At 57.3% G+C, this 26,757-nt stretch overlaps 2 protein-coding genes across 3 annotated transcripts; both read right to left on the bottom strand.

Annotated features, from left to right (window-relative positions):
• Positions 1-9,743, bottom strand: USF2 (upstream transcription factor 2, c-fos interacting). Its single transcript, XM_045988821.1, has 10 exons — positions 9,601-9,743; positions 9,285-9,331; positions 9,057-9,175; positions 8,721-8,921; positions 8,156-8,306; positions 7,940-8,027; positions 7,617-7,675; positions 1,037-1,131; positions 756-884; positions 1-647 (listed from the first exon to the last, which is right to left on the bottom strand). Exons 1-10 carry the CDS (start codon positions 9,660-9,662, stop codon positions 558-560), a joined length of 1,041 nt encoding a protein of 346 aa, XP_045844777.1. The 5' UTR covers positions 9,663-9,743; the 3' UTR covers positions 1-557.
• A 1,091-nt stretch (positions 9,744-10,834) lies between these two features.
• Positions 10,835-24,886, bottom strand: LSR (lipolysis stimulated lipoprotein receptor). Of its 2 annotated transcripts, XM_045988734.1 has the most exons (10): positions 24,526-24,886; positions 22,998-23,342; positions 17,887-18,006; positions 15,718-15,774; positions 15,030-15,176; positions 12,391-12,552; positions 12,179-12,238; positions 11,948-12,079; positions 11,060-11,688; positions 10,835-10,967 (listed from the first exon to the last, which is right to left on the bottom strand). In XM_045988734.1, exons 1-10 carry the CDS (start codon positions 24,632-24,634, stop codon positions 10,932-10,934), a joined length of 1,797 nt encoding a protein of 598 aa, XP_045844690.1. In that variant the 5' UTR covers positions 24,635-24,886; the 3' UTR covers positions 10,835-10,931. The 2 variants fall into 2 exon arrangements, with proteins under 2 accessions (XP_045844690.1, XP_045844691.1); XM_045988735.1 differs by lacking the exon at positions 15,718-15,774 and having other exon boundaries at positions 24,526-24,883.
• Positions 24,887-26,757: the final 1,871 nt, after the last annotated feature.

Here is a 26,757-nt window from a genome sequence, read left to right as displayed (position 1 = left end):
GACAAGGCGGGGCCACATGGGGCCAGTTTATTGCAGTTAAATACCTCTCTCTCTCTCTATTTTTTTTCGTCCACTTTTCCATAAAGAAAATTAAAACACACACACACACTCAAAGGGGAGCAGGGATCCAGAAACAAGAGGTGGGGTGGGACATGGCCTCCCTGCGTAGGTCCAGGCCCCCGGGATGGCCCCCTAAAGGCTCCCCTCCTTCCCTAAAGCACCCTGTCTCAGTACCTCTAGAGACCAAGGAGGCAGTGGGATATGGCAGGGTCTCTGTCCTCCTCCCTCCTGCCTCCAGGCGAGACCACTAGAAGTGCTGGGGCTTCGTGGGGGCCGGAGAAGGGAGACAGACAGAAGGGGGAGGGAGGATATCGTTTCCCAAGTTGAGGAGAGCAGTGGGTGCTTATCCACAGAAATGCATTATTTCTCCCCGTTTTGTTAAAAATCTACTATAAAAAAACGCAGCTGGGGGAGGGGCGTCTGTCCCTCTCTGTGCTAAGGGCTGGGGAAGGGGCAGCAGCGGCCGGAGGGGCCCCCGCCGCGCAGTGGGGTGGGCGTCACTGCCGCGCACTCTCGCCCACCATCTCCAGGTTGTGCTGCTGCAGCTGGGCACGGAGCACGGCATTCTCGTTCTTCAGCTCCTCGATCTGGCACACATGACACGACAGGGGGACCCGCCAGGGGACAAGGAGCCAGGGGCTGGCTCCCCGCACCGGGGCTGGCCCTGCCCCAGCCCCACCCATCGCGCCCCTCACCTGCTGCCTCAGGAGCTCATTGTCCATCTGCAGCCGCTCAGCCTCCTTGAAGGTCTCCTGCATGCGCTGGTTGGTCTGGCGCAGTTCCCGGATGTAGTCGCAGGCCTTTGACAGGATCCCTCCTTTACTCTGGGGGGTGGGCAAGGGCGCCAGTGAGCGCCGCCCGCCATCAGGCCCCGGATGGTGCCTGGCCTGGCCCCTGGGCTTCTCGAAGGGGCAGGGCCCTGTCCCGGGCGTTATGGGGGTCTGGAGGGCTGGGGGAGAGCTGGGGGGACACCTACCGCTCCCGTCTTGCTGTTGTCTGCGTTACAGTCTGGAATGATTTTGGAAAGTTGGACGATCCAGTTGTTGATCTTGTCCCTCCGCCTCCGCTCCACTGCAAAAGGTAAGAGGAACGTCGGCGGCCGTGCTCCCGGAACCTTCCTGCGTGCCAGGCGCTCTCCCACCAGCGCGGACCGGGACAGCCCAGCAGCGCCCAGACGCAGGCACCTGCACTCCACGTCCCACTGCTTCTCGAGAGGAACAAGGTCTCAGCCTCAAGGGCAGTGCACACACCTTTAGGGCAGAATCAACAGCTGGGGACGGCGGGTTCATTTTGTTGACCAGCCTGGCATATTTTAAAAATCAGAGCCAACATTTAAATTAATGTTATGTGAAATTAAATTTCACGTAGTAATTGGCATCATCTGAAAAATGGGAGCTGTGGCTTGTGTTCTTGGGAGGTGGGAACGAGCCAGGGACCCTTTCCACAGGACCCCAGCACCCCCACCTGCTCCCCCCATGGCCGCTGCCTTCCATTTTTCAGTCCTCAGGCCTTCCTCGAGCTTTGGGCTCCCCAAATTTGTTTTTTCTTTATCTTTAAAATCACAGTCTGACCACGTCTCGCCCCTAGCTAAAATCCCTCTCCAGCGCCCGGGCAGTGAGTCCCAGGCTGCCCAGGCTGGCACTTGTGGCCCTCGGGGGCCTGGCCCCACCAGGCACTGGGTCCCCCAAGAGCAATGTAAACTCTACCTTGAAGGCCAGGGTTGACAGGCTAATGGAAGACGGCTTCTGAAAAATCCAGACTTGTGATTTTTTAATTCTCTAACACTCGGCAATCTCACCCAAACTCTTGTCAGCTGACCTGAGTGGCGGGTACCCCATCCAGATGGGGCACGTGCCTTCCCTCCGGCTTCTCATCAGGCTCACGTCACAGTCTTACAAGACAACTGCTCAGGGTCAGCCCTCACTGGCGCCTCACACCAGGGTTCAGGGCCCACAGAAGCAAAGTTGGGGTAGATTCTTCCTCACCTTCCAGGCGCAGTCCTAGGCGCTGGTGTGGACACACCCAAGAAGGCCCAGACACCTTCCCCAACCATCACACGCCCTCCTCCTACCTCCTGCCAGGACAGCTCAGGGACAGACGCCGCCTATAGGTGGGATGTGCAAAGCGGGGCAAAGGAGTATTTTCTCGGGGCTGGGCAGTGCTGGTGGGGGTTGCCAGAAGGGGTCTGGGAGAGAGTGAAAAGGCAGGGTGGGCCAGAATCACAGCCCTCACTCCTCACGGGCGCTGAGGCTGGTCCCTGCTGTTGACCCCGCTGTTCTCACAACAAACATGCCTGGCTGCTCATCGGCTAATCCCATGCTGGCTGCTGGCACTTGGCTCTGCCTGCCCATCACAAGTCCCCTCCCACGTCCAGGTCCCCCCTGCTCCAGCCTGGATTGTGACACCCTCCTTCAGGGACTCTTTTCCTCCCTTGCTCTCTTGCCCTCCACTTCAGCCACCGGTCACCCTGGGGTGAGTGTGCAATGCCCGGGTCCCATCACCACTGGGGAGAGTTCAGCTCCCCACGGAGGATGGCCACGTCCTACAGCCTGGGAACTCTGGCTAAATACCTCAGTGGAACCGAGAGTCTGCCCGGGCCTGGCGGCGCTGGCCACCCCATCCCCGAATAGAGCAGTGCACTCTATGTCCAGGGTTCAGCAGAGGAACGCAACAGTGGATGGCCTCTCGGCTTCCTGCTCTCCCCTCATGCAGTCTGGCATTCTCAAGCCCGGGCACCAGGCTTCCTACCTTGGATTCCTCCCTTCCAGCCAGCAGAGGGCAGGGGTGTGGGGGTGGGGGGCAGGCACATCTTCTCCAGTTTGCATTCACTTTAAACTTACTGCCTGCCCGGGGCGCCTGGGAGGCTCAGTGTCTGACTCATGGTTTCGGCTCAGGTCACAATATCAAAGGGTTGTGGGACTGAGCCCCAGGTCACACTTGTACTCAGCAGGGAGTCTGCTTGAGATTCTCTGTCTGCCCCCACAAATAAGTAAAATTTAAAAAAAGAAAAAAAACCCAAAACCAAAAAACCTTTCTGCCTGCCTGTGTGCCTCCCTGCAAGCCCGGAGTCTGCAGCGGACTCTGGCTCCGCCCCGCTGGTGCTCGCAGCACCCCATGCAATGCGTGTGAACGGGGGACACGGATACCGCTGGCGTGTTAAGACTGAAGGCTGTACCACGTGCCTGGGGGCATGCCAGGGTGAGGCAACGCTTTCTGCATGGCGCTGGGGCGTGGTGGGCCTTCAGAGAAAGACTTGGAGAGGGCACATTTGGGCTGGTTCTGAAGGGAGGGGCATCGGGCAGACAGGCGAGGAACATGCAGAAATGTCTGGATATATTCTGGGGGGGCAGCTGGGGTTGGGAAAGGCCAGGCCGTGAAGGCCTCGAATGCCCTGCTGATGGGTCCAGGCCCTTTCAACGAGCAGGTAGTTCAGTGGGCAGGCCTGTGGCTGGGGAAGACCATCCTGGCACATTTGAAACAAGATGACCCATCAAGACCAAGGCCACGTCTATTCCAGAGACAAGCTTCAGTTACATCCGTAGGATACTGAAAACTAGCCAGAAGTGAAATCTTCCAGGAGAAGGGAGAAACGGACAAACTCACAGACATGCTTAGAGACGTTAATGTTCCTCTCTCAGTAACAGAGAGAACAAGCAGACAAAAAAAGTCAGGATAGAAAACCTGACAAATGGGGCACCTGGGTGGCTCAGTGGGTTAAAGCCTCTGCCTTCGGCTCAAGTCATGATCCCGGGGTCCTGGGATCGAGCCCTGCATTGGGCTCTCTGCTCAGCAGGGAGCCTGCTTCTCTTCTCTCTGCCTCTCTCTGCCTGCCTCTCTCTCTCTCTCTCTCTGCCTGCCTCTCTGCCTACTTGTCATCTCTCTCCCTCCGTCAAGTAAATAAATAAAATCTTAAGAAAAAAAAAAGCAAGCAAGCAAGCAAGCCTGACGAGTGTCAACCAACTTGAGCTGGCTGACCCCGAGGGAACACTCCACACTGTGGTAGAGACACACGTTCTCTCCAAGCACACGTGGAAACTTTCACAACACAGACCATATTCACGGCCATAAAATGAGTCTCAACAAATCTCAAAGGACTGACATTATATACTAGGAGTGTGTTTCTGATCAGAACAGAATCAAATTAAAAATCAGTGACGAGAAAATATCCCGAAAAGCCACAAACGTTTCGAAATTAAGCAATGTACTTCTAAATAACCCAGGGGTCAAAGAAGAAATCATTAGGAAAATTGGAAAGTATTTTAAACTGAATGAAAATGAAAACCAATACATCCAAAGGGATTCGGCTGAAGCAGCACTGGAGTGAAATTTGCAACTAGAAAGGCTTGTGTTGGGAAAAAAGAAAGGTTTAAATCATCTTGAAAGGCTAGGGAAAAAACTCCAAGCTAATTAAGCCCAAAGTAAGTAGATGGAACGAATTAGCAACATTGAGAGGAGAAATTAATGAAATAGAAAAAGCAATCCCACCCGGCATTTGAAAATCAGATTTCACATAAAGATCTGGACTTCTGGCTCTTCAGAGGTCCCCGGTGACAGTGGGCCCAGATTCTGACCCGGCTGCAATGGGCTGGCCCCACAGGCTCCAGTTCCCCACAGGACTTGGGAGATGGGCTCCGACGGTCCCAAAAAACAGTGGCAAAGAGGGGGAAAAAGAGAAAGAGAAGCCGATTTGAGGTCTACTTCAGCACAGAATCTTGGGATTTGTAGATGTGAGGGAAGGAGCCTAGGCAGAGTGGAGGGTGGCCCCGACTTTCGGTACTGGCTTGGGTAATTCTAACAGGAGTGCCTATTCCCTCTGGGAAAGGAAATGTTGCATGGGAGCCTTTGGGGGTAGGGTGGTGGGACGGACTTTGTTTTGGACAAGCTGAGTTATGAGGTGTCTCAAGGACACCCAGATATGAAGATTTTGAAGGGGTGGTTCAAATTATGGCTCTGGAGTTCAGGAGAGAAGAATGGAATAGAAACAGCTTTGCACACAGCCAGGGGCCAGGGCGATGGGGAGCCCTGGGAGGACTCCCCTTGTCAGAATCACTCTTTTCTGGAGCAATGATGAATGCCTACAACTGGGGACAGGTTTGGGGGATGCTGACCATCCCGAAGTACTTCAACTCTCCTGAGGCCAACAGAAGATAGGCCAGACCTTGAGGGGCACCAACTGTTAAAGCAGTTTCCAGCCTTGCCCAATGGGAAGAATCACATGGATAACTTGTTCAAATCCAAGCTCCTGGGCCTTCCTGTGACTTACTCGTTCTGAACCTTGAGAGGACAGCCCTGGAGATCGTGACTGTTAATAAGCTTCCTGGAGCTACTGGGAAGCTCTGCTCTAAGCAGACCGGGAGGGAAAAGCAGAGTGCAGGAAAATCAGAGTGCACAAAGCGGCGAGGAACATTCCCGAAAGGGGAACAGGCAGGGTCAGAGGCTTGGAGCACAGACAGGAAAGGAAGCCAGTGGATTTGGCAATGAGGTCGTCATGGGTGACCTCAGACAGACCTCTTTTGGTAGAGGAATGAGCCAGACGGCCGAGGGTCCAGGGAGGATGGGCAGAGGATGGGTCAAAGACGTGTGCAGGTTGGGAGACAAGAGAATGGGATGCAGCAGGAGTGGAAGGACAAGGTTATGAGAAAGACTGCTGACTGCTTTTTGCAGGATGAGAAAGACTCAAGGCTTTGCAGGCGAGAGGCAGAGCGTGCAGAGCAGGGTGGAGAGGGGCCCCGAGTCACAGGCTGCAGCCTTACCAGGTGGTGCACTGCGCAGCCACAACTGGCCATGAGTGTCGGGGGAAGTCGAGCCAAGGCCATTTCACACACAACTCAACAGGTGCAGGCACTGAGAAGCAGCCCGACGTCACAGAGCCAGTAAGTAGCCGGGCCGGGACTGCGTGGGTAGCCTACTGGAGGCCCCTCAAACACACCGCACCTCAAAACCAAACTCGGAGCCTCCCCCCCTTCCCTTCCAACCAACCTGACACCACCGCGAAACCTTGTTCTCCAGCCTTGGAATCTTCTGCCCCACGCACTCCCCTACTTCATGCCCTGTCCTGTCTCAGGCTGACAGCTGCAGTCACCTCCTCTGATGTCCCAGCCTCTGGTGTCCTGTCACCCCCGTACACAGACCCCTCTGCTGACGTCCCCTCTGACTAGAATAAAAACCCCGGAGTAGGGATGCTGTTCTTACAAGGCACCGCGTGACGTGGCCAGCCCTCCCATATCGCCACCAACTTCCTCATTCCTTCTCTGAATTCCACTCTTCTTCAAACACACCCAGTCTGCTCTGGCTCGGGCCTGGGGGTCTGCACTTGCTCATCCCTCTGCCTGGGACTCTTCCTCAGGGACCTGGCTGGCCCGTTCAGGCCTCTGCTCCAACGTCAGGTCTCAAAGAGGCCCACGGAGCGCCCTGCCCTATCACTCCCCAGCTTCTCGTGGGGCCTTATCTCCTCCTCGGGACCTACGTGACCTCACATCACACCGCAGCCTTGTGTAATCTGTCTCTCTCACCAGGAGGAACACTGTGAGACCCAAGACCTCGTTTGTTCTATCACCCCCGGCACCCGAGGGCCTAAAAGCCAGGCAGATATAGGGTACAGATGTATTAGAGGCTGAGCCCAGCAAGCTGCTCGGGTCATAGCTGGAAAGGCCCAAACCCGGCTGGACACCTTCAGGACTCTCAAGGCCACACCCTGACATTTAACGCTTGGCTTGGTCCTCCTCAGTCCCCCACCCCAAGCACTTCACAACCTCTGTCTCGACCAAATCAGCACTCCCCGAAGCAGCCTCATCCCATTCTGCCTTCCCTCCAGCCGGTGCTCTCCTCTGCCTGACAGGTTCCCCCAAAGGCCAGCTCTCTGTGAAAGCCACCAGCCTCCTTGATACCGCAGACCAGGCTCCGAACCCGCCCAGGGTGCACGCCGCCCAGCCTAGATTGCGACTTCAGGGAACACTCGCGGAGGGATGACTGTCTAGGTGTAGTGCGCCCCTGGACATGCATGCTACCATGACGGGGAGGAGGGAACACGGCAGGGGACTAAGGGACAGTATTAAGAACCAAAATGACCTCAAGGTGGGATCCGGTGTTTAACGGAAGGACTTGATGTGCCAGCCTTGGCCAGCCGAGGCACAGCTTCTGGGAGCTGCAATCTCTGACGTGCTCCCCAACAGACCAGAGCTGCTTCTAGAAGTTAGGTGGGCAAGGGAACAGAGGAAACTGACAGACAAGAGCACGACAGCTGCCACATGGGAAGGCAGTCCTAGGGAAACCAAAGCAAACCGACTTTTCAAAAGAGGCAGGAAATCCACAGGTAAACATGCAATCTGCCACTTAAGACGCTGACCGTGAGTTCAAGGTCACTAGCCAGCACGAAAAAACAACCTCCAGTTCACACCTCCTGCCTATCTGTTCCTGACAACAAACTTCTACCTGTTTCTACATTTCCAGCATTCACCAAACATGTCTTAAGCACTCATGGCGTGCTGGCGATCTATGACACAAAGGACCAGGCCTGGTGGTGCCTGTGGAGCCCAGAAACTCCACCCGGACTGTACCTTCGTTGTGCTGGGCCCTCCTCCTTTCATCCCGTGGTGTTCTGGTTCCGTCAATTTTCCTAGAAGAGGAAAAAGATGGGCACAGGTTCTTTCAGGTCCCATTTATCAACACATCTATTAAGAAGTCAGACTTAAAATTATCCCTGCAAAGTAAACTCCACTGCAAAAAGAGGAAAAATGCCAATTCCCTTGCTTACACTCAAGAAGCTAAAACAGACTAGAAAATATACTGACTGCTTGTTGTGTGTGCAACTGTCTGGCTCCCATTCCAGAAAACCTTCCCTTCCTTTGGCCCCCTCACACCAGCCGCTCCCTGCACGTACGGGGAGTAGGGGTGTGTCCGGGGTGCAATCGTCCTCTGCGTTCCTGTCTGAAGCACGTCTTGTGGCGTCATCATGACATAGAACTGGCCTGCAGGGAAAGTGGGGGTTAGTGCGAAAACTAGAGAGGAGGGGCAGTTAGAAACAGCTGGGGGGGGGGGGCTTCCCTCCCTGCTAGCCTGCTGCCTCCCCTACCTTCCGCCCTGGCCCTTCCTTTACCTCCGGCCTGCAAGCTCTGGTCTGTGGTCTGTACGGACACAGCTGTGGTATCTCCCACACTGGATGCTGGGAAATAGGCAAACCGGGCCTCCCCACTGACAGCCTCAGCTGCCGGGCTGCCGCCATTGCTGAAGGGATTTTGGATTACGGCCTGGGGAGTAGGAGGACACAGAGGCCACCCTTAGCCATCTTTGTTCACCAACCCATCCCCTTCTTGCTATGTTGGATGTTCCCCACGCCCTCAGGACCATGGGAAACCCCTCTGTGTGTGCCACTCTGCCTTGTCTCCTAGCCCGGGGACTGAGCACAGGCCCAGCAATCATCTGACAGCGTGATCCACTCTCACATCTAGACCTTCCTGTTACCATCATCCCCATTTTAAGGAAAGAAATAATGGTATTTCAAAGCTCTTGACCCATGTTTCACCTCGAAGAACTGGGATCTGACCCACCCCGCTTGATGGTCTAAAGGCAGCATCAGTGTGCCACCCGCCCCACCCTCTGGGGATTCCCAAGAACAGCGTCAGTGTCCCCTATCCATCCCCCCAGGGCTTGTGGGCACCTACCAGTGGGAAGGGCGCTGCGGGACCTGGGGGCACAGAGGCAGCAGTGGGGCCAGGACGCTGGGTTGCCCCATCCACACCCACCTGGGTCACAGCCTGCTGCCCCCCCGCAAAGGCAGCCGTAGACACGACGCTGACGGCGCCAGCCGTGTCTCCCTGGCCATCCAGCTGACCATCAGTCACCTGGACTACGCGGTACGTCACCTGCAGGGGGCGGCAGAGCAGCGAGATCGGCTCTGGGGTCCCGGCCAGGGCCAGGTCTGAGCCCCTCCCAGCTCGCCGGTCGGACCCTCGGCTCAACCCTCCACTTGCCCGCGGGCTCCCGGCCCGCAGCTTCACCTGTCCACCATTATTCTCTGTGCGGAACTGGTACTGGATGTTGTGGTCGCCAAACGCCGCCTGCTGGACGCTGGCGATGGCCACCGCCGTCTGCTCCTCCGCCCCAGGGCCGTCCCCGCCTGCGGCCGAAGGAGGGGGGGGGCATGGTCAGTGGTCACGCGGCCAAAGCGCCCCCAGTCCCCTCTCCGGGCGCAGGCCGCGGCCCCGGTGAGACCCGCGAGCACTCACCTTCCTGCAACTCGACGCCCTCCTCTGCCTCGGGTCCCTTGTCGTGACTGAGGGGAGCACGGGAAGAAGAGGTGGTCAGGGCCGCCCGCGCCCCCGCCCCTTTGCCCAGGTGCACGGCCCCCGTCCCGCCCGGCCCAGTCTGGAGCTAGGGCACCGCTAGGACCCGGGGCCGAGGGTATTAGCGCGGGTCCCCCTCCCTCGCAGCCTCCATTTTGAGCTGGGCCCAGCGGCCGCTCGGGATCATGGCGGCCCCGGCGCCAGGCCGAAGGGCCGGGGCCAGGGCGCGCAGGGGCATGGACCGGTCGGGCACTCTTACCTGGCGGCGGCAGCAGCGGTGGCCGAGGCAGCGGGATCCAGACCCGGGTCCAGCATGTCCATGGGGGGGGTGGGGGCGGGGGGGGCGCGGGGCCCGGGGGGGGAGGGGAGGGGAGGGGAGGGAGGGGAGGGGGCGGGCGGCCGGGGGGGGCCCCGAGCCCGGCGCTCACGCCGCGCGGCAGGAGGGGACGGAGGAGACACGGGAGCCGCTCGCGCTGATCACGGGGACAAACAGTGGGGTCATGTGAGGAGGAGATGCCGCCGCCGCCGCCGCCGCCGCTGCTGCTCCTGCAGCCGCCGCCGCCGCCTCCGCCTGCCCGTCCGCCGGCTCCCGGCGGCTCTCGGCTCCGGGACGCGGCGCAGCCGCCCCCCGCCCGCTGCACGCGGCCCTCGGGCCTCCTTCCCTGAGCAGCGGCCGCCGCCGCCGCGACTTTTTTTTTAACCCGGCCCGCTCTGGATGGCTGCCGCCTCTCCCCCGGATCGCCGGCTCGCGCGTCCGCCGCCCGGCCTGGCCCAGTCCGGCGGCGGATCGCTGCTGCAGCCGCCGCCGCTTTCTATTTTTTCCCCCTTTTTTTTCCTCCTTTACTTGAGCTGCGCGCGCGCGGCGGCGGCGGCGGCGGCGCGAGCCCGGGGCCGACGCGCGCGGGGGGAGGGCAGCCCCCGGGGAGCGCGCGCGCTGTGTGTCTCCGATGGCGGGCGGGCGCGCGCGGGCCCGGGTCTCGGCGGGGCGCGAGGTCGCCGGCGCCGCCTCCGCGGCCGCCCGGCACCCGCCGGCGGGCCGCCCGAGTGGAACGCGGGCCCGGATAGAACGCCGGGGGACCCGGAGGAGGGGCTCTGGTCGCCGGGGACGAGGCAGGCTGCGGGGTTTGGAAACAGTAAAGTAGGTCGGAGTTGGGGGGAGGTGAACCGGGTTGAAGGGGAGAGGAGCGCGCACGCGCGCTCCCGGCGGCTGGTCGGGGGTGCGCGAAGGCGGAGGTCCGGGGCGCATGCGCACGTCCGGGCGGGGCCGGGGCGCGCACGCAGGGCCGGGCGGAGTCAGCGTGGTGCACGTACTCCTGGCCTGGGGAGGAAGGCAAAGCCGGTGCTTTCCTCCTGGCCCAGGATGCAAGTCCTGGGAGAAAGCTGGACGCAGCCTTTTGCAGACTCGCAGGCATGCAAGCGCACACACAGACACAGCAGCTGCCGGGCTACCCACCTCGCGCAGCAAAAGAAACACCTCCCTCTAGACACAGGCGTTGTGATCCAAAGTTTTATTAGTCTTAAGAGAACAGATAATCAATAAGTCCCTCAAATTTAAAAAAAAAGTACAAAAGGTACATACAAAACATGAGATCAGACGATTAAGCTTTCCCGACTCAGGGCCAAGTTCTGCAAGGGAGAAAGAAAATGGCTGTGAGTAGGAGAGGACTGGAGGAGAGGATCCAGGAAGGGTCTTAAAGCAGGCAGGGTTGTTCACTCACCTTTTTAAGCCTCCGTTCCCGTGATGCCTGGGAGTCTGTCTCAGAGTAAGGCGGAGGTGCTGGAGGGTAGTAGGGCTCCTCCTCATTTTCCTCCCTGTAAGGTCTCCTCCTCTCAGCTGGCCCCTTTTTCCTCAAGGCCTCTTCCAGTAGCCGCCCATCATACTGGGGGTCCCCAGACCTGGGGCGATCCTCCCGAGGGTCCCGGGACCGGTGGTGGCGGGACCTAGGGTCAGCATGAGGGCGGTCTCTAGATCTGAAGTCATCATAGTGGGGATCCCGGGAGTGTGGAAATTCTCTTGGCTCATCTTGATCATAGAGGTCATCTCGGCTTCGGCTTCTGGGTGGTCCATAGGCTTGACCTCTCCTCCCCCTACTTGGGGGAGACCTCCTCCCAGATTCAGCAGAGCCCGGCCGGGTGAGGTCATCCAGAGCATCCACAGATCGGGCACGGGGCCGCCCAGCTCCCCAACCACTCCCTGGCCGTTCTGTAGGGGGCTCTTGCTCCCACCGTCTGGGACTCCTAGGGGAGTGACGACCCCATTCCTCATCCCGGATTGGGGTAAGGGCAGGGCCTCGGGAAGGCCGGGATCTCCAGTCGTCCTCGTGGAGGGAGGTGACTTCACTCATGGCTGTAGAGAAGGGGGGATATCACTGACTGCTGGGAGGTCCGGAACTCCAAGGCCCAGGAGAGTCACCCACTTGGCTCATATACTTTCTAGGGGGGCCCTGGACTTCTCATCTTTTAAGTGTTGACATGCAGGGTGTTGTACACTTCTCACTGTGGCCACCGCAGGAAAGGAAATACTATGTCCAGGATTTGCAGCAAGCATACCTGGGGCTGCTCCCTCCTTACCCAGAAACCCCTCAAACCACAAGGCTCCCACTCACCCCGCTCTACACGGCCATTGGCGGCACCAGGTCGAGACGGGTCAAAGTTGGCCAGCTCTTTCTCCATGTAGTACAGGACCCGCATGGAGTCGTCCTGCTGGCTGGCCTGAATTCTGTAGCCACTGCGGACTTCTAAGGACACGAGATGGAGGGGATCAGTTTAGGAGGAGAGATGCTGACCCAGCCCCCTCCCATAAAGACACATCCAACCTTGTAACAATTGGTTCTCACCAGAGGTCACACTGCTGTCTGTGTCACGAAGCAGGGGTACCTGGGAGCTGTGGCCACCAACTGGGGAAATTTGACTGTTAGTGGCTGCCTGCATGGAGCAAAGCCCTTCAGACCCAGCCTCCAATCCCCTTTCTTCTGGCTCCAGGCCCCTTAGTGCCCAAATGCCCAGCCTACCCCTGCCCCAGCCCCTTCCCGGCTCCCCGAGGCCTCACCTGAGCTATTCCTGTCGAAGTCGCCAGGGTACCCATTGTAGACCGGGCCCATGGGAATCATGGCTGGTGGGGGCGGGGTCTTGGCAGGGGAGAGGTGAGCATAGGTGCTGGGGGCGTAGATGCTTGGGACGCCTGAGGTGGCTGCTTTGCCTGCAGCATACACTGGGGAGGACGCACAGTATGAGAAGGCAGCTGGGAGCCAGGCCGCCCTTTGCTCTGTTGGAGTGTCAGGAGGGCCATGTGCCTGCACCTTCCTCCCAACCCCTGAGCCATGGGGCTTCCCTAGGCACTTGGATCGGTTTCTGGAGGGTTCCTGAGACTCGGGCCATTGGCTTCATTGAACCCACACCTTGTTTGTGTTTCTTCACACAGGTTTTGGGGCAGAGGGGGTTGCACACCAGCAGCCCATGGCCCCATTGAAAATCCCAGCTCTCTAGCTACCCCATCAGGAGAGGTGGCCACCCTGGGCCTGAGTTCTTAAAGAGCAATAGGGAGCAAAGACGTCCCTTTAGAGAAAGCCCACGTGCTAGACCCTCTAACCAGATTCCAGTATTCCCCTTTGGCAGCTGGGCCACCATTCCAGAAAATGCGTCATCTGGGCAGGGGGAATCCCATGCCCACTCCCCTCTCATGGCAGCTGGGTTCTCCAGGCCCAGATGCAGTGGGAATCATTCTGAGGCTCGGTGTTCACTTCCTACAGGCCAAGCAGCCCAGAAACTCCTCAAAGTACCTCTAGTGTTTCCAACCCCGGGCCACACCCACTCCCAGCCCGCCCCCGCCTGCTAGGCTTGACAGCTCAAGGGCAAATCCTCCTTTTCGTCTTCCTCCCCACAAGAGGCAGGGTTCAGGTGGCTGCTCTCCGGTCAAAGTCACTGGGCCTGACGGAGCAAGTCACTTCCTCCCTGGGATCGTGACAGGGAGATGGGAGTCCGGGGAAGCTACTTCCTCTGATTCAATTTGGAAGCAGGAGGCTCAGGGCTCAGCAGCCCCAGGAGGGGCCCCTCAGGAGCTTGGGGCAGCTGGCATTTTATAAGCGGTGGGAGTTGCTGTTCCCAACGGCCTCTGCAGGGCTGTGGCCCTGGCAAAAGTAACAGGGCCTCTGGCAGGGAGTTAATGGGTCCTCTGTTTGAGGTATCAGGGTCTCTGGATGGAAGGAGCATGGCCTCGGGACAGACACTGGACATCCCGGGCCCAGCCTTAATCAGTGAGGTAACTGCAAACTTGGTTGCAGATCCCCCTCTGGGGTGAGGGTGGGGGTCCCTCCACACCTGTGATTGAGACCAGCACCCACCGCCTGAGGCCGAAGCCCTCAACTAGAAAGGACAAGAGACACGGGAGGGCCAGCATCCGCCTCCAGAGGGCAGTGGATTTTTCCCAGAGCAGCAACACTTGGTGGGACGGGGCTGTCCACTGGGGTGTTCAATGCTCAGGAAATTAGCCAGTATGGATCGAGCGGTGGCCCTGCGCTGGGTGCTCGCACACCGTCCTCCTTTAATGCTCACACCGCCACGTGGGAACCCTATAAAGAAGGAAACCATCTCGGAGAGGGAGCTCTGCTTGTCTGAGGTCACGCGGTAGCTGAGGCATGACTCTGATGTGCTTCCTGGCCCTTGGTCACGACCAGTGCTGACAGCAACGTGGCCAACAGCTCGCGGGTGCGGAGCACTTATGCAGGCCGGTCCCCGCACTGAGTGCCGGACACACGAGGAGAAGTCACTGCCGAGGCTTCCCAGTGGGGAACACACCCAGCCAGGCCTCCAGCCTCCACCTGCCCAAGCCAACGATGGCTGCCTGGGATTTCACCCTGAAAGCCTCTTGGACTGAGCAGAGTTGTGGCCCTGCCCAGGCACTCCCGGAGGAAGTGGCAACAAAGCCATCCCTGAGGAGGGGAAGTGGGGGCAGTGGCAAGAGGGAGACCCCGCCTTCTCCTTTGCTTCCCCCTTCCCTGTTTTGTTTGTTCTTTCCCCTTCATCTCCATCCCACTTCCACCCCCAGCCCCCAGGGACCTACTCTGATATGCTAGAGATGTCCTCAGACCAGGGTGCTTGTGTGGATGTGGGATTTTAAAATTGTATAAATTATATTAGTGCTGTAAACCTTGTTTTCTTACCTTTTCCATTTAAGAGTTTATTTTTAAAGGGAGCTTTACTGGGGCACCTGGGTGGCTCAGTCAGTTAAGCACCTGCCTTCTCAGATCATGATCCCGGGGTCCCGGGTTGGAGTTCCCCTGGCCTCAGGTTTCGGGCTCAGCAGGGAGTCTGCTTCTCCCTCTCCTTTGGCCCATCCCGCCCCCACTCCTTTCTCTCAAATCAATAAGAAAAAGAAAAAAAAAAAAAAAAAAGGAGCTGTACTTCCCAGTGAATGATGTTGTATACTATTTGATAATTTCTCATCATGTGCATAGATGATGCTTTCAAAACACCTCAAAATAAGTGAAAGTTTAAAATGAATGCTAAGTTGGAAGCATATGTAAATGATCACCTAAGACAGCAGATCCTCCTTGGTCCGCTTTCTCCCAGGCTGCTCACCCCATACCCTCCAGACTGATGGCACCACCCCGGGAAGCTGGTGCACGGCCGCTTCCTGCCCCGGAACCCAAGTGGGAGGCGGGCAGGGCTGGGTACGTGAGGGGCACTTACGGGCTTCTGGGCAGCAGCACTTGTCTGGGCAGCAAGGGCACCTGACGTAGCAGCAGCAGGTGTGGGGGCAGCACTGACACCAGCAGATGCCCAGGAGGAGGAAGACGAGGAACACAGCCAAGCAGACCACGACCACGAACAGCCAGTCTGCAGAGAGAGGGGAGAACGGGCCCTGAGCAGGAGGCCTGGGAGGGAACAGGGACATGGGGGATGCAGAGTCCGGGGGGGGGGGGGGGGGGGGGAGGAGGGGACGGGGACGGACACAAGGTGATTCTTGAAGCTTCCTGGGAAAGCTGCGACCCCTGCTGGATTCTCCGGCCAAGTGCAGGGGCCACAGCAGTAGAGAGGCACCCCCCTACACCCAGGCTAGCCCTGGATTCAGGGAACCTGCAAGCACGGGGCTACTCTGGCCAGGCAGAAAACCAGAGGTGACCTGGCCGGAGGAAGAATAGGACATAGCTGACAAGAGGGACAGAGACCCAGCTGCCCGGATCCCACCCTCTAGAAAAGCACCACAGGCACCAGTCAACAGGAGCCACCTGTCTACACCCCAGGCCCCTCTGTAGCCAGCCCAGCCCAACCCAAACCCCAGAGCCAGGTCACTAGAGGCCACAGAGTTGGAGTCAGGTGGGGTTAGTGGGGGTCCACAGCGAGCGGGGTTTAGGATGGGGGGGACTCCACCCCGTACCTTCCATAGGCCCCGCCTGAAAATCAGGTAAGAGCTCTGCCACCCCCGAGGTCCTGCCTGGAGGGACAAAAGAGAGACAGATTATGCTGGCAAGGGCCAGCCCAGCCCACCCCTACCCTGAAGCCACGTTCCAGGCTCTTCAGGGTGAAGGTCTGTTCTGAAGCGGGGGTGGGGGGGGGGATGGGTGAGTGGGGGGTGGCCTAGGAGGGTCCTAGCATATGGTTCCTTCCCCTCCCTGCCCTCAACCATGTAGGTACTGTTTTCAGAAGGCTTCCAGCCCATAATTCACCCACTCTCTCATGCCATGGGGAATTCTGTCACCCCAAAGTGTTCCAGAACACATCCCGCGGGTCCTGAAGTTTCAACCTCAAGTGTGGGCACCCCATCTTCTCCACATACACGGGTCCTATCACCCCCAAGGGCTCCATCTCCTGCGAGAGGGCCAGTCCTGTTCCATCAGGCAGGGTAGCACAGTGCCCTAGGACCCATGAAAATGTTTTCATTTTATTTCAAATCTGAAGGAGAAAAATAGCAATATTGAACCTATAATAACGAGTGGTCTTGGCAGCAATGCAATCACAAAACATCTGATTTTTTAACATGAGGGAAAAGGCCCATGAAGGCAGAAGTGCTGACAGCCCATACAAGTCACAGTGTGGCCCTGAGTTCCAGCTCATTTCACGCATTCTGTCCCCCGCACAAATTCCGTGGCCCAGCTAGGGCCTTCCCTTAAGTGCCCCCCAGTTCTCTGCATCCCATGAGCGTTGTATCGCGGGGACACCCAGCTCTATGCCCGCAAAGCTCTCGCCAGCAGGGCTCACCTCTCTGCGCCACCTGGCCCTGGTTCTAGCATGCAAAGCAGGGGCTCCCAAAGCGCCTTCCTGCCCGGGAGGACAAGACCACTTTCAGAGGAACACCAGGTCCCATTTGCCTTTTTCGCGCTGCTTCTCCCATGGGTGTTCCAGAGGCTCCGTGAGGAGGGGTGACCTCATTGCTCTGATGAGAGTGGATGGTGTGCTCGAGTGCCTTGCGCTTTAGAAAGCGCCTGCTCAGGATGCCTGGGTAGCTCAGTTGGTTAAGCAACTGCCTTTGGCTCAGGTCATGGTCCTGGAGTGCTAGGATCGAGTCCCGCATCGGGCTCCCGGCTCCACGGGGAGTCTGCTTCTCCCTCTGACCTTCTCCTCTCTCAAGCTCTCTCCGTCTCTCTCTCAAATAAATAAATAAAATCTTAAAAAATTGCCTGCTCTCCCTTGGTAACGTTATGCAACTATCAACATCCACAAAAATGTATACACAAACTCTCTGAGATCCTCAAGAATTTTTTATGGTGTTAAGCAGATCCTGACACTGCGTTTTGGGAACTGCTGATGTAGGCTGTGCGTGTGGCCACAGAGAGTCCTCCAGGGCCCTGCTGCGTGCGTTCTGTCACCCACCCACAAGCTCTGTTGTGATCAGAACACCCTGGTGCATGCCCCCCACTGTCATGTGTGCTCATTCACACATGCGTTTCCTTGCATCATGCGTGTGATGATGGCAACGTACAGCCCAGCAGCGCCCATACAGCACGCGTTGCCCAAGACCAGGTGTGCTGGCTAAGAACAGAGCATCTGGCTAATAGCAGCATCCCCGCCACACTGGGCAGCGGGGCTCAAGGCCAGACGGGGCAGGGCTGCTGGTGGGTATCCCACCCTGCCCTTGAGCACGTGGCAGTGGCCTCACCGTAATGCCAGTCCTGCGGGGCAGAGGGTGAGGTTCCTGAGTTTGGCCAGGGACGCGGGTGAGCTGCGGCCCCCAGGACGGGGCAGGGAGCGGGTCCAGCCTCCCCTCAGTGAGACCCACCATCTTCCCTCCCCACTCACTGCCAATTACCTCTGAAAATTTGGGGATTTTTATTAAAAAAGGAGTCTGGGCAGAGGGAGAGTCTCCCAATTCTCTCCACTCTCCGCTTGACTCTGGCTTATCTGACATGGTGGAGGGAAGGCTCCCTGCCTGGGGTGCAGGGCAGAGAAGCCCCAGTGACTGGCGGTGCTGTGAGAGGAGAGCGAAGCAGGCGACAGAGTGCCGCGAGTGAGCGGAAGGGCAGAGGGCAGACGTACAGAGGTGCCTGAAGAAGGGGCCCTGATCCCGTTCCCTACCTCTTCCCGGGCCCTTGCGGCCCAACCCACTCACCCAAGACGATGAGCTCTGCATAGGCCTCATTGTTCCCCTGGAGGTCCTGGGCCGAGACCACGGAGCAGTAATACACACCACTGTCCCCCCAACCTGTCTGGTCAAAGGTCAGGTCAGCATCTGAAACAGGAGAGGGGTGAGGACACCTCGGGGGAGAGGACTGGGGCCTCCCCACGAGCACATCAGGAAGGAACAGGGCAGGAGAGTGGGGCTGCAGAGGGAGGGAGCATTCGATGATTTGCACCAAAGGCGGGCTACTTTTTAGGCTCGGTTGTAAACACTTACTTAACACAGGGTGTTTCAGCAAGTCTGTGAGGTGAGTCCTGTTACCTTTCCTGTCTTGTAGATGAGAAAAGAGGTCTGGCAAGATGACCTAATCCGCCCCAGCAGAGAATCCTACATGGGGCTGATCTAGAGCCTGGGCGGCAGACCTGGAGCCATTGCCGTACACTTCTCACAGCAAAGCTAACTCCCCCAACACGAACCACCCCAGAGATCGGTGTAGCCCCCGGGGCAAGGGGCCTGGGTGGTGAGGCAGACATAAACAGGCCAGAATCTGGAACCAGGTGCTGCCCAGGCACCTGGGCAGAGGTGGCTGTGAGAGGGAGCCAAGGGCCGCCCCAGTTCCCGAGTCGTCAGCCCCACATTCCAGGTCAGGAGCAGGGCTTGGGACGCCAGGCGGGTGAGGAGCCTATCAATTAGGGCAGTAATGAAAGTCAGCACATCCGGTTTCCTCTCTGCTCCTCAGGCCCTAATTAGTTAAATCCCTCTGGCCATCCACTATGTGGGAGCGGGCGGGACCACGGGCAACTGCAGACGGGAACAGGCCCAGGTGAGCACCCCCCGAGCTCCCCAGCTGCTCTTGCTTCCCAGCTCCGGCTGCCCTGCCTCCCTCCCAGCCCCTCGCCCCCACCGCCCTTCCCCACGGGGCTTGGAGACCTGGAACCGGTTGTGCCTCTATCTGCACCTCGCCGCACCCACCAGGGCACCAGTCCGTTGCTGAGGGAATGAAAGAATGGGGAGCCTTCTTCCTTCTTCGAAAGACCTCAGGTCTATAGAAAAAAACCTCTTGGGGCGCCTGGGTGAGTCAGTCAGTTAAACATCGGACTCTTGATTTCAATTCAGGTTGTGATCTCAGGGTCCGGAGATCAAGACCCAGTCAGTCTGCACGCTCAGCAGGGAGTCTGCTTGAGCTGCACACGTGCGCAGGCGCGCGCTCGCGCGCGCTCTCTCTCTCTCTCTCTCTCTCTCTCACTATGCCCCTCCCCCACACTCACACACTTTTTCTAAAAGAAAAAAAAAGAAAGGAAAAAGAAAAACCCTCTGCCAATGTCTTCCTCCACCATTCCAAGCATCTAACCCCAGCTGGCAAGGACCCTGGCAAGATCTGGCTACGGGTTACCAACCGGCCTCGACCCTGTTCTCCTTTGCTCACCAGACTCCAGACACACTGGCCTCCTCACTGTCCCCCAAGATGCTGGGCCCACACCTGCCAGGGATCATGCTACTCCCTCTGGCCGGCACTGGTTCTCAGGTGCTCACAGGCCTGGTTTCATCCTACAAGCATAACCCCCACCCGACTGAACTATGTCCACCGGCAGAGGGGCTGACCTCCCGCCTGGGAGAATGCGGGCCCCACGCAAGCAGAAACTGGTCTCTCTTGGCCAGTGCCGAGTTCCCCGTGCTTGACACGGAGACCTTGGCCAGGACCTGGAAGTAGACCCCTTCCCTCTTCATGCTCCCCTTCCCTCGCTCTTGCCGCCTGTCCCAGCATGCTGGACACATACGTGGCTATATTCAAACAGGCACCTGACACACTCATTCAATATTCAATGTGTAATTCCCGAATGCAGCCTATGTTCCCAGCAGTATCTGAGGCACCTGGTGGTGTACTAGAGAACAACGGTTCTCGAAGTCTGATCTAAGGCCCCCAGGGTCCCCCCAGATCTTTTCGGAGCATCCTTGAGGTCAAAGTTACTATCATAATAATACTAAGATGTCATCTGCCTTTTTCACAGAGGCTCTCATGAGTGGGCCCTGAAGTCTTCCAGAACCCAGTGTGTGCTGTCACCACGAGCTGAATGCAGGAGCAGCTTCGAGAATCCACCTTTTTCTATTCAGGCAGACTTGAAGGAGACGTGCAAAAACATAAAGCTGAGGCAATGCCATACTTTTCATTGAGGTCTTTTGCTGTGTTCTGGAAAGTAGGGTTATCTTTTTCATAAAAAGCATGTAATTTATGTCAACCCAAAATGAGTTTGTTATTGTCATGCTGAATATTTTTCAAACTTCTCTCAGTTCGCTAGTTATAAAAACAAGGTTCTTGGAAGAATTTAAGAGAGAGAGAGAGAGAGAGAAAAAAAAAAAGGGTAGAGATCCCCCTCCCCCCACCCCCGACACATTTGAGAGGCTGACATAAATCCCTGTTCTTACGGAGCTCAGATCCTAACTGGGAGAGAAAGACAAATAAAAAATGTCAACAGATCACATACCACATGGTGATAAGCTGTATGGAGAAAACCCATCAGGGAAGGCAGACAGAAAGTCCCAGAGTGGAGCGGGGAGTTGTACAAATTTCAGGGGGCACGGAGAGAAACCTTCGTGCTAAGGTGACCTTCCGAAGAGCCGTGAAGGGGTGGAGGATATGACTCCCCTCTGCGTCACACATCCAGCCACTGAGTACTGAGCTGTCCCTGCGCTGGGTCCCCAACCCATGCACTCCTTCATCAAACCCTCATACAACATAGAACCACATGCTCCCTAATCTTTCTGCTACTCCGTAACACCCCGCTGGCCCATCGATTTTCCACCTATATCCTTAAGTCAGACTCCAACCACATCTCTCCCCAGAGCTCAGGGGCAGGTCCCTGCGCAGTGCTGAGGACTTTGATGGGAACCCCCTGCTCCTGCAGAAGTTCAGAGGCCGGGAGTTGAAATCTGGGCTCCAGGCCTCTGTGTGTTTTGTTTGGCCTGCATAGTGTTTGCGAAACCCACACAAAATATGGCCTTCCAGCTTCTTTTGATCAATTCTAAGGCCTGGGCCCACCTCCTTCCTGCAAGGCACACCCTGTTCCTGGCCTATGTCTGGTCCTGACATCACTTGGGCTGGGCATTGCCCTCATTGTTTCAGGTGCCAGGAGAAGATGTCGGGTCTTCCGCAGAGAATAGGAGCCAGGCCTTCTTCACAGCCCTGGGTCTCTGCTTCCTTATCTGCATAGAGCAGAGGCAGCCCTCATCTCAGGGGTCCCAGGAGCCCCCAGCAGCCTGGTGAGGCAGAAGCATCCCGGTACTCCGCATCACCCAGAGCAAGGACAAATGGAGGGGTAGCAGGAGCCACCCTGGGCCAATGGACACTGAGCGTGTATTGTTTGCCTACCACAGCTTTCAGTTAAAACCTGGACACATGGTGACCCAGGAATACTAGAAGGAGGTCCACTTTTCTCCATCCTCAAAGCTGAAATGCAGGAAGCTCTCGCGGCTCCCAGGCTTCCTGACAGGACGTACACACAATGGATATTTACAAATTATGGCCCGTATCAAACACAAGAGCACTTCAAGGCAGCTTAATCACCCAAAGCTGGGGCCTCTGGAACACGGAGAATCTACTGCCAGGAGAGCCTGAGGGTCACTCTGGAATTTTAGACTCAGCAGAGGAGGCACGATTTCAGCCAGCTTTCAAGGGCACTCTCGGTTTTTCAGGTTGTCCTGACCAGGCTGCTGGGCCATGATGCCTGTCCAGGCCCGAGAGGGCACAGGGCTCTAGGAGAGGGGCCTGTACAGGTTGAATCCCCAAGAAGCTCTCTGACCACCGAACAGCAGGATGCTTGGGGCTGAGCTGCTCAGGAAAATTCAGGGCAAGCAGGTCCAGTCCCTCCCCCAAACACGACTAAAAGGCTGGGTTCCTGGAAGCCTGCCTTTTGTCCACGGAGTGAGGGAGTGTGCTCCATGGCCTGCCTGGTCCCTTGGGGTCTGCAATGGGCAGCTCCCTTCCCTGCTCTGTCCCCATCCCCAAGATTAATACTCTAATCCCAGTGAAAAGCTAAATCCATTAAGTGGGTTGAGGGTTCACCACTCACCCACTGCAGCCCGTCACCTTCCTCAAGACTCTTTAGGGTCTGGTCCTTCTAAAATCACATTCGCGAAAGATCTGGAAGTGTGCACCTTGGAGTCATCATTCCACATAGCACCTGGTCCTAACTGGCTTCCCTGGTAGCACTCAGTCCTCCCTGAAACTCTCTCTTTATCTGCCTGTTTACAGCCTGCCTCACTAGAATGTCACCTTCTTGGGGGCAGGGACCTTGGCTGTCTTGATCACCACGTACATCCCCAGCACCAAAGCTCCTGACACTTAGGAGATGCTGGATAAATACCAGAAGAATGAATGAATGACTCCCCACCTCCCCCTTCGTCCCAATAGGCACTTATTAACTCTCAGCGTTACAGCTAAGTACGTGGCTGCTGAGGTCCGCCTGGGTTCAAATCCCAGCTCCAGCCCCTTCCTACCTGTGTGCCTAGACAGCCACTTAACTTAGAATCCTAGCTCTGTTCCTAGCTTTGCGACCCAGCAAAAGTCGCTTTACCTCTCTGGACCTCTATAAAATGACAATAGAATCTACTCACACAATTACTGTGTGGCCTAACCTGGATGAGAGCCTGACCCATAGGAGGCCCTTTTTAAGTTGTTCCTTACATAAATTTTACTTCTTGGTGCTGGTATTCCTATTATTAGAGAACCCCTCCGTCTCTTCATTACCCAATTTTATGTTCGAAGCACTTGACAGCGTGTGTTATCTTGTTCGCCTCCCTGCCTGGAATGCAAGCTCCAGGAGAGAGGGGATTTGATGAATGTGTCTACTGCTCTATTTCCAGCTTCAAAGAGCGCCTGCCTATCTTAGGTTCTCAATAAATCTTTGCTGTTCAATAAAGCATAGATGCATGAATGAATGGATGGAAGGAAGGATCCCTCCCTTCATCAATCCTTTCAGGCACTGGTGCTCAAGAGCTGCCCGGTGGGGACACCAGGCAAGGGCACAAGGGAGCCAGCACCACTACCCCAGCAAGCCCCGCCCCTCCCGCCCCCCTGCCCCGCCCCCCTGCCCCGCCCAACATACTTCCAGTGATGGTGATCCTCCGGCCCTGGTAGTAGTCTCCCAGGGTCACGGCATTGCCCTGCTTGGTGGCCACGACCCTGACAGTGCGCACGCTGTCCTGGCACTCCACATAGGGGTTGTAGCCTGGGTTACCGGCTGCCAGCTGGGCACTGAGCTGGTTGTCAGCACTGGCCGGGGAGAAGGCATCGGCGATGCGGTCCCGGCAGAAAGACTTGTACTTCCAGATGACGATGGGCGCCGTAGGGGTCGTGGTCATTTGGTAGGTGCAGGGCAGGGTCACGGGCTGGAATAGGATCACCACGTGGTAGGGATCTGACACCGTCACCTGGATGGCGCTGGCAGGGGCTGAGGGCGAGAAGAGAGTTACCGGGGCCTCTGCAAGCGGCAGCAAGAATGAGTGTCATCCGCTTGACATTTACGAGTGTAATGGCTTTACAGAGTGCCTAGCACACATTGTTTCTTAATCCCTGGAACCGGAGACGTAAGCTCCAATAATCGTGCCCATTTTCTAGACCCATGGGGCTAAAGTGGCAAGTACAAGGTCACACAGCCAGATTTCTTGGAACATCCCGTCCATCCTTCTTCCCAGAGTGTGGCCTCTGAACCCAGCTCCCTCTTTCCTTAGCCATTCTTTCATGGAAAGGACCTCCCTCCGTGGCCCCTACAGGAAGGCACAAATGACCGCCACAAAACCGCCCACACTCAAGGCCCAATCGCAAAAAACAACCAGTACAGGACCCAAGTTATGCGGGGCTTTGCGGATGGGGTGCGGTGGTGGGTGCGGAAATGTGGAGTTGTTTCACTGAACTGTTTTGCCATAGAGTAGATAAAGCTCCCATAATGCTCCAGCAGCGTCTCCCCTCATCCTCCCCAAAGCCATCTCAAAGGAACACAACAAAAGTGCTTGGGGTGAGATAAAGTCCCCTCCACACCCCCATCCAAACAAACAAACACCCGGGCCGGGTGAAAGCTTGCCAACAAGATGGTTTCACACCAAGTCCATACGTCCATCCCACCAGACCCTTAGGCAGATACTTCGGGACATGGGTGGGGCTGGGGTCTCCCCAGTTCTACACCCACCTGAGGCCTGGGCATGGTTTCTTGAACTCTCTCTCCAGGAAACGTCTGATCCAGCCCTCGAGTACCCGCTCCCCGTTACCCCAAGACTTAGAGATCTTGGGGTGCGCCCAAGTCCCCATCCCGGCCTTGCCCAGTGATCGGGTGTTCCTTTACCCCTATACCACAAAGGGTCCTATTCTCCTTGCCGCTCCAGGGTTCGCGGTCCAGGGAGTTTCACTTCCTGCTATCTCTGAACAAGGGCGGGGGAGCGCTCCCTGACTCCAATGGGGACTTTCCCTCCCTCTGGCACCCAAGGGATTTCCCGAGACCCTGGGGATCAGGAAATCCTAATCTCGGCTCTCCCCCTGCCCCAGCTCTTCAGCCAGCTCGGCGGTGTAGAACTTCATCCATCCCCCTTCTATAGTGCCCTCCCGCCGTTCCGCCGCCCCAGAGGCCCCGCTCTCCGTACCTGTGCACAAGGTGGTGAGAAAGAGCCACACGAAAAAGGCCGCGCCCCAGCCCTGAAAGGCCGGGTTAGGGCCCATCCACCTAGAAAGCCCGCGGGCCACCGGCGCCATCGCCGCCGTCTGGGCGCGTCCGGCCCGCGCGTCCCCTACTTGGTACCGAGAGGGTAGGGGGCGCGGCGCGCACCAAGGCTGGGAGGGGTGCGTACTCCTCCCCTTCCCGCTTCCCTTCCTTGTCCCTGTTCCAAGACCACTCTGCCCTGTTCCAGAACTTTAATAAGATGAAATAACGTGGATGAGGAGCACGCTTCCAGATTTCGGGGAGAAACTTGCCTGACCCACTGTGGCTCTCCGAGCCATTCCACCCCCTGCGCACTCTTGGGAATGGATCGACCCAGGTACACTGGTGAGAGCAGAGGGCTGGGCCAGGGGGTGGGCGGGGGGAGGGGCTCCTCCACCTCCCTCCCCGGAAGTGGGCTGACCCAGGTGCGCTTCGGCCCCAAGGGTCGGAACCAAGTGACCAGTCGGCCGGGAGGGCGCGTGCAGACTGGTATCCTGTCCCGCCCTCTCCTTCCCCGGGTGAGCCAAGCAGAGTGTAACTCACGGGAACCGAGGCCCAGCTGGGGTGATTCACCTGTTGAGGGGGGCGGGTCCCTCCTTGCACCTGTCTGTGCTCTGCCCACACCCCTCTTCCCGCCTGGCGATGGACCCGCCTAGGTACACCCTGCGGGGAGGGGCGAGCCTAAGCGAGCTTTGGGCTGGGGGAGGCTCCCGTCTGGGGGGCACGGAGTTGCAAGGTCCTCTGGTGCCTTCCACTTAGATGACTTGCAAGAACCGACTGAAGTTTCCGGAAAGGAAGCTCTGCCCTCTTAGGGACGCCGGAGGGGAATCAGGCCCAGGAAAAGTTGAAATTCTCTTTCGGAAGTTTTCCCCGCCTTCCCCCGCCTCTTCTCTAGTCGCGGTTCAGCCCCCGGGCATCCCTCGCTTTGGGCGCTTTGGTTCTTAAAGGGGACGAATGGAGGCGCGTAAGTAAGGATAGGTTTCCGCTTAAGGATTGCCGGGGTCTGGGCCACCTGCACCCTAGGGCGGGGCATGTCGAGGCGCCAGAACTCGGGGCGTTCAGCGGGGTTCTTCTGCCCCCCCCCCCGAAGGCGGCGAGGGGAAGCGCCTCCTGGGAAGCCTTAGGCGCCTTTTCTGAGAGACTCCCTGGGGGTCGCGAACTGGCCACTGGTGGCCGGTGCAGTGCCCAGGGATGCTTTGTTCGGCTGTCCTGTTAGATTTCAGGTCAGATCACTTACATCTGCTCCAAACCTTCCTGCGGCTGCTCCCTTTCCCAGAAGAAGCCGAACTACGGTGGCCTGAGCCCTCTCTCACCGCCCCTCCTTTCCCTCTCCCCTGGCTCACGCAACTTCAGCCAAGCTGGTGCCCCCCCCAACCCCCGCCCGGTTCTAGAATGTCTGTTCCCCTTACTACTCCCTCTGCCCGCACACCCTTCCTGCAAGTGACTTTCCATCTCCTTTAGGGATTTACCTAAAGGTCATTTCTTCTAAAATGTCAACTCTTTTACGTCCCTCCTTCACCGTGTGTGTGTGTGTGTGTGTGTGTGTGTGTGTGTGTGTGTGTGTGTGTGTTAAATACACATACCATCATACTCGCCATTTAGCCACTTGTAAGTGCACAATTCAGTGGCATTTTTAATTACATTCGCAGCCTTACCTAATCCTCCCCTATATGAATTCTATCAATTTAACAATAACTCCCCATTTCTACCTGCACCGGTCCTTGATAACCTCTTTTCTACTTTCTTTACCAAGTTGCCTAATCTGAGTACCCCATATAAGTGGAAAGATGTAACATTTGTTATGTCTGGCTGTAGAGAGCAAAATGGAGAATGTCAAGCAGAAACCTGTGTCAAGTGATGACTCAAACAGGGAAGGTACCACAGCTAGGGGATACTCCTGGAACCAATGTCACCTGACACCCCAGAACTGACAAGGAACAGAACCAGAGAAGGTCTGCAAAGACCCAAAACTGATTCAATCCCTTTGAAAAGGGAAGGATTTTGGCCAGTAAACTCTGACTCTTCAGACCTGACCCCTTTATGTCTGACCACTTAAAAAAGGCAGCTCCCCCACCCCCCGAAGGCTCTGCCCGATTGATCTCTGAACAAAACCGAGATCCTTCCCCGCGTGACGATCAGAAGCTGTGAGTGCAGAGAGCTGACCCCGACCAGAATG

Source organism: Meles meles, chromosome 19 (assembly GCF_922984935.1).
Source record: "Meles meles chromosome 19, mMelMel3.1 paternal haplotype, whole genome shotgun sequence".
NCBI classification, from domain to species: Eukaryota; Metazoa; Chordata; class Mammalia; order Carnivora; family Mustelidae; genus Meles; species Meles meles.
This window is presented reverse-complemented; position numbering and strand designations above follow the sequence as displayed.